At 34.6% G+C, this 7,539-nt stretch overlaps 1 protein-coding gene across 1 annotated transcript in view; it reads left to right on the top strand.

Annotated features, from left to right (window-relative positions):
* Window positions 1-6,498, top strand: part of LOC110023366 (exocyst complex component EXO84B-like) — a 22,936-nt gene extending 16,438 nt beyond the window's left edge. Inside the window, exons 5-7 of the mRNA XM_020722748.1 lie at window positions 1,773-1,961; window positions 2,045-2,178; window positions 5,977-6,498. Of these exons, the coding sequence (XP_020578407.1) occupies window positions 1,773-1,961; window positions 2,045-2,178; window positions 5,977-6,139 (486 nt within the window). The 3' untranslated portion in view covers window positions 6,140-6,498. The remainder of the gene's footprint in view (window positions 1-1,772; window positions 1,962-2,044; window positions 2,179-5,976) is intronic.
* Window positions 6,499-7,539: the final 1,041 nt, after the last annotated feature.

Genomic DNA, 7,539 nt, shown 5'->3' on the forward strand with positions numbered 1-7,539 from the left:
ATATATTATTAAGGTTTGGAAGTCAGTTTTTGGCTTGAGTTTGTTTAGGACAGCTGTCGGCGTCCGTTTTTCTCCCTTTTAGGGTTACTTCCGAGGGATTGGGTGGTGCTCTGGTTGTATCTCTCTCCCTAGGTGGTGATTATCTTTCTTTATTCCCTTCTGCATCCTCCCACATCGCTCACGGCCACCCCTTCCCGATTCCAGTTGCCTGTAAAAGCCTCTTTTTGCTGTTTTCTGCTGTTCCTGTGTTCTATCTGCCTTTCTTACCTCTTGGCTGTTGTTCCAGCTCCTCGCTGCTGGTCCGGCTACCAGAAACGACCCTCTTCTGTCTTGGCAGCCGTTCTAGCCATTCTGAACCACATAACTGCCACCTAGGCACTGTTCCAGTCCTCCCCCCTTTGCTGCCATCATCTGGTAGGCCTTGCCAAATCAATATGCGTGGTGTACTTACTGTCCATAACCCAGGAAACTGTTGCCTTGTTGTTTTCTACTATCCAACTGCTTCGTCCACCATCACAACCACCTCCACTTCCCCTTGATCCAACCCTAGTGGGAGTTAGTAAGTCTTGTTCGTTTCTATTTTCTATTTCAGTTGGTTGTTTGTAACTTCCTATTTGAGTTTCGGCAATAATATTTACTTTTTATTGTTCTGTGTGTTAAATCCCGTATCATGGGAATTGGACATTTTAAATTTCAAAGGAATTTTTGAAGTTATTGATCTAGTTTGAAAATCCCCCGAGATTGTCCCTCCAATCAAATTCAGGAATATAATTTTGAATCCTAGAACAATTATATTGAATTTACTTAAAATCATATCTTAACCAATTTCACTTAAATTATTTTTTCATTATTTTATTAATCGATCCAACTATATTATCCTACGCTAGTTGATATTTTGACACAACTATTAGGCTCCATTATCAAAAGATGATACATAAAGTCTTTGATGTAGGATTTCTTCATGCAATTCCATAATGGATTGACAAAATCGATCAAACAAAGCCAAATTCATAGTTACGAACTTCTATTTTAGATAATAATTAAGTCAGTTTGGATGAAATCAAAATTATGTAAAATCCATAAAAAACGATCATTTAGAATCCATCTAATAGAAATCTCACATATAATTTAAGGGCATAAGAAAATCACACATTTGATTGAAATTCACATGACAATTAGAAACATTTGTTTGTATTAGATCCAACAAAAATAGACAACTTTTCTTAGAAATCTATTGTTTTCAATTGTACCAATGTTATCAAAAACACATCCACCCAGTTTGGATGAAATCAAAATTATGTGAGATCCATGCAAACGATCATTTAGAATCCATCTAATAGAAATCTCACATATAATTTAAGGGCATAAGAAAATCACACATTCGATTGAAATTCACATGACAATTAGAAACATTTGTTTGTATTAGATCCGACAAAAAAGAGACAACTTTCCTTAGAAATCTATTGTTTTCAATTGCACCAATGTTTTCAAAAAACACATCCAACCAGCACAACCAGCACTCAAGCTAAAAGAAAAATTACATATTATTCTAGTAGAATTTCATTGGGATTGATTTTTCAGGTCTCAGATTATAATGATTGAGTATGGAAAATATTTTTTTATTTTTATTTTTGTAAAATTTAAATAAGTCCAGCTTATTTCTAAATTGGCATTGTTGGCCCTTATCTTTTGTTTTTTCTCCCCTCCGATGCATTAGATTATTGATTGTGTTACATTCTATTTACATTTTTTTTTAATTTTGTCGTATCCAGGAGTTATATGCGAAGTTAAACAGGATGTCTGCCATAGCTGCTGACATGTTTGTTGGAAGAGAACGATTTTCAACATTATTAATGATGAGACTTACCGAAACAGTCATACTATGGCTATCTGAAGACCAGAACTTCTGGGAAGATATCGAAGAAGGACCTCGACCTCTTGGCCCTCTTGGTCTTCAACAGGTACATTTCACTCTGTCTCTTCTAATACTATGGACGACGGATGGATTCAACACTCACATTCTTTCCTCCATTGTTTTCGATAGTTCTATCTGGACATGCAATTTGTTATCCTATTCGGGCAAGGTCGATACTTATCGAGGCACGTTCATCAAGTTATTGTTGAGATCATAGACAGAGCTATGGCGGCGTTTTCAGCAACTGGAGTGGATCCTGACAGGTAAGTTTTATATTTGATGAGAAGGTGATTCTATTAATGTTTACTTTAATTTGATTTTCTAGTTAATAAGCGTGGCTTTTTGAGTTGGGGCATTTACATACATACCACACAATTCTTTGTATTTACATATTATACCTTCCTATTTACACACATAGTACCTAGATATTTAATATCACTATTAATCATAAATAAAAGTGAATTACAAAAGAGAAAAATTAATTAGTTAATTCTAAAATCTTAACTGCTTCCGCCTATTGAAGGACACTTTGCTTAATAACTGCTCTCGTCGTTTATTACTATTAAGAACTAATTCGAAGCTCTTGGAGGGAGGGGGAATCGGGTCGATTACAAAAAAAAAATTCCACAGAGAAGAAAAACCCCTTGCTTCTCCTTCCCTCGCTCCAGTCAAAGTCCAAGTGCTACTTCCTCTTGGTCGTTGTTGTTCCTAGTCTTACTTGCCTGCTCCCAATCGCATGGCAGTTGTTGTTAGGGTTAGCTGCAAAAGACACTATGAGATCACTGTGCACGAAGACTCCCGTCTTTCTCTGCTTTTGCGCCATTTCTATTAGGATATACTCGCGGTGATTTCTCTTGGGAAAGCGACGACAGGATTACTGCATACAGAAACCTTCGAAACTCTCTTCTTTTCCCCGCATCGCAACTTTCACGCTTGTAAGCTTCTCTGTTGTGACTCCCAAAGTGCATGAGCCTTTGCAATCAATTGTTCTTCCTTCAAAACTGAAGCAGACTGTCGTGACACTCTCTGCCACTTGCTTTGCCCTAACCCGTCGAAGACCTCACCATTCCTCTGTTTAGGGGACCAAGATGCAGACGTCGTCGTCTTCATTGTCGCAAGAACCGCCACACTCTTGCAGTGAAGCCCCTACACCGAAGTTGCCACTTCCTCGCAATCCCGAGTGCACCTCCCTGTCGTGCCTCCATAAGCTCGAGATCGACTCGTTAAAGCTCTGCACTACCCGAGCTCTACCCAAACTGATGCCCTTGTTTTTTTCCCTTATCTCTCTTGTGTGAACTCAAAATGGGAATAAATACTTTTCGATCCAGCGATAGTCCGAGCCTAAAACTGAGCCGAACTCAATTCCCCACTTGCAGTTTCATACTTTGTGTTGTGTTGTATTAAGAAAAAAAGTGAGGAAAGAAGGAAATGATTATGTGGCAATGCATTAGCTTGCCGATCTCATTTCGTTGTCATCGTCGCCGCCTCACACATGCAAAAATATAAATGCAGGGAAATTAGGCTCATGCTATTTTAATGCAGGATAATCAAAGACCTACTCATATTTTTATAGATCAGTAGGTAAAAATATTATTTATAGCCACGGTGTCTCATGAAACTGATCAGTGCGCCTTGTAGACAGTTGGGCTGACAGACACCCCGATACAACCCCCTAACTAGGAAAACCCCCTAACTAGGAATGATTTTGGGAGGCTTCCAAAATTTCAGGTGAATTTTGAATTGTAAAATAATTTAATATTTGAACTTTATAAACTTATAAAATGACCTAAAATTGAATTATATGAATGTAATAAATTGAGAGGGTAAATTTAAATTGAACAACAAATTTTACAAATTGGGGGTTGAGCTTAACTTAATTGTTAAATCTTATAAATTAGTGTTAAATTTAAGACACAAATGCTATTTTTAAATACTGAAATGAAGAATTAATATATCAAATCGCCACCAAATTTGCTCTACACCTGCTAGCGAATAGTGCGAAAAAATGCTTAAAATGAAAACTTGTGTGCAACGTAAAGTCATACTATTCACACAAACTTTCAAGATGTTTAAATGGGTTTATGACTTTATCAGGTTTTAATACAATAATTAATTTGAATGTAAATACCTCAAGAGTTTTGCAAACTTTTTGAGATGCACATTTTCAATCTATCTGATTTAATTCATATTTTAAAATCATATAAATTATCTTAATACAGAAAATGCTGCAGCTAAAATAACTCAAATATCAGAATTAAAAGCCAACATGTACTCCAACCGATATATTGAATGCTCAAATATTAGTTTGAGAATGTTGCGCTGGCTATTCGGGTCATCTTGTCTATAGGGTTGTAAATCTCAATCAACTGGTCTGATTCTCCTCATCGCAAGGGCTAGAGTTGGGAGTCTAGTAATTTTGAAATAAACGTTTAAATCCTAAAATAAGTTTTTAAGTTTAAATCACCAGTCCGATCATTCTCCTTATAAGGACATGAGTTGACATGACTCATACCCTAAAAGTTTAAACTAACAAAATTAAATGCCCCTTTCAAATATAAAAGTTTAAAATATTTAACGCCACAATGATGGTCGAGTTGTAGATTATTTCAATCCGAAATGTTAATCTTTAAACCAAGATTTTAAAATAATTAACCAAACCGTCTAAGTTAAAATCAATCACTAAAAACTAGAAGTAAAAAGTCATCCATCCTCCGCAACAGTTTGTTGAGGGTGACAAATTTATGATTGACTTCAGCTCACAAAGAGTGAATTTTATATCAACTGCATCCCTATATCGACATTCAAAAAAATCACATGCCAATAAAGATATGATCTTAGTCTTCTTCTGTCTGCTTGGTTTTGCATCGAAATGACATCACAATAGTGGTTATGATGAGATTTCTTTGACCGAGTGGTTGCCGCCAATTGAAACAATTATATTACGGTCACGGTCGGAGCCCGTATGATCCCCAATAAATTTCTATTGTTTGAGTTGTGAATCATAATTGTACAATTAATGACATAGTTTTCTATTATGTAAGGTCGACTTAAATTTGTCTCCTTAGACAAACATTCACCTCATATCTACAAATATCTCTCGGACAATGCAACCCATAACTGCTGAAAAGAATATTTCTTTCAGGTTGGGTTGAATACCTCTTCTGACCAAGTAGATTAGGGACCACAACAACTCGGGATGACAGAACCTTGAGATTTTAATCATGTTTTGTTTTCATTCCCCCACCATCTGCTTTAGTTTCAAGTGATAGATTTTACAATTTTAAATATTAAAAAGTTTGTTGCAATTGTATGTTGAATATTTAGTTCTTAATGACTAGCCTTAATCGAAAGTGCTATCTCTCGTTATCAAGAGGGGTAATTAATCATACGGGCGCCTATAAGAAACCTCGAACCTCAAAAAAAAAAATCCTCACAAAATGAGGGCAAAATCCTTAGATTGTGTTTTATCTACAATTCAATTTGTCTTTTGAAAATTTTACCCTCCAAAAGCTCTCTCAACACAAAAAATCAAAAATAAATGAAGAGTCCCAGGGAGCGATCATAATTTTTTGAGTCCACAATCACATCATAAATAGCACCACTATAATTTTTTAAAAGTGAAAAACACTTTTTCTTGCATAAAGCACCAAAGTGCTACATATGTAAATATGGAAGTTTATGTGTGAGTTATGTAAATGCATAAGATTTGTGTGCTAGGAATGTAAATTTCTCTTTGTAGTTTGACTATATATCATCCATGAAATAAAAGATCTTTGAAGTTCTACAAGTTATATATGGTTGAAAACTTATTAAAAGCCTCTTCAATTTGGCGATCCAACTCATCTCACTGGTATGCTTCATTGAGTCCTGTGATGTGGCACAAGCAAGAAATAATAAGAAAAGATGTGATTAATGCCTCCCCTTGTTTTAAGTGAACTTTTTCAAGTAAATGCATACTCCTAATGCATTCTTTCTCTTCTCCCATACATAAATTCGCTAAAGTGAAGCCCCTTTTTTGTAAAAAATTAAATCATATTAATGATATTAATTCTCAAATGCAGTGTTCTTCCTCATGATGACTGGTTTATTGATATTGCTCAAGAAAATATAAGTAGAATAAGTGGGAAGGGGAGAATGGGCAATGGAGAGAGAGACCTCAACAGCCCAACAGCTTCAGTATCTGCAATGTCCATGTCATCAGTAAGATCACATGGAAGTTCCTGATTCTGCATTTTGCCCCTGTATACTGATCCCTGTATAATTAGTTTTGATTTGTTTCATTCAATTTCTTCTGCTGCTGTGTTGCATTTTTACCATTAGGTCCTGATTTATTTTTTATTTAGCAATCATGCTGAAATTTTTCTTCTTTGTTATGTCTGGATCTGTATATGGTAAATTTTCTGCATCCATTCTGAACACTGTAAAATTCTTTGAACTGAGGACATGAGATCATTGATTTTCTGCTGCTGCAGACCGGTCTGTAAGAGGGGAAACTTGGGAAGGTTTGTTTTATGATTTTGAAATTCTGTAGTGGGTTATAAGGTAATATTATTTAAGAATTAGTTTGTGGTTTCTTTTCATTATTTTATTATGTGTAAAATTCTATTTTTAGGATTTCTAAGGGAGGAAACTTATGAGGAAGGATGATGCACTGCTTTCCATTATGTCATATAAAGATCTTGATGTCATTTGTTGATATGATTACGTTGGAGCTTTTTATTTTTTTTATTTATTTTTAGCATTTACATATATATCATATAATTTTTATGGATTTACATATTTACCATCTAAACTTCATTTTTTTTTTCATATATTACTCAGCTTTTTCATCTTACATCAAAATTATCGTTTTTACTAATTATATGGATAAAATGTTTTAAATGTAGCAGTCAAAAGTTTTGAAATGCTGATATGTAAATTTGTAGGAATTGTTGGGTATGTACGTAAATTTTTTTTTCTTTTTTTCCTTAAATATGATGTTAAATTTGTTTTAACCAACACAAGTCAAGCTAGCCCATTGGACAAATTTTCTATAAAGATTTTTATTTCTTTTTTTTTTTAGGTTTAGGTTTACATAAAGACCACTCAGTTAGGAAAAATATTACATCAGGACTTTAAATTGTAGAGCGACGTTCGGAGTCTACTGATATGCAGATACGTTAAAATGCTCGTGCTTTCCTGTGATTCGGTCTGATAACATAGAAGAATATTCTTCCTGTGTTATTTCACGTTATTTAGGTGTTATTGTGGCGGCATCGATGTATTATTGTGTTATTATAACACTGGTAATCTTTTTAGAACACAATAACACATGAATATTACTACAATAACACCTGAATAATGCATATTCGAGATGAATATTCTCATGCGCTATCAGTGGACTTCGAACGTAGCTCTACATTAGGAGTCCTGATGTAAGATTTTTTCCAGGTCTTACCTATTTATGTGTCCAACACTTATACCTAAGTAGTTTAAGCTATGGATTTCTTATTCTTTCAAAAGGTAGTTTAAATAATTAAAATAGGGAGATGCATTTACATACCTATCACACAATTCTCATGTATATCATAGTACATGCACCACATATTACATTTTATTCAATTAATCACTTTATATATATATAT

Source organism: Phalaenopsis equestris, unplaced genomic scaffold (genome assembly GCF_001263595.1).
Source record: "Phalaenopsis equestris unplaced genomic scaffold, ASM126359v1 Scaffold000224, whole genome shotgun sequence".
Classification (NCBI taxonomy): domain Eukaryota; kingdom Viridiplantae; phylum Streptophyta; class Magnoliopsida; order Asparagales; family Orchidaceae; genus Phalaenopsis; species Phalaenopsis equestris.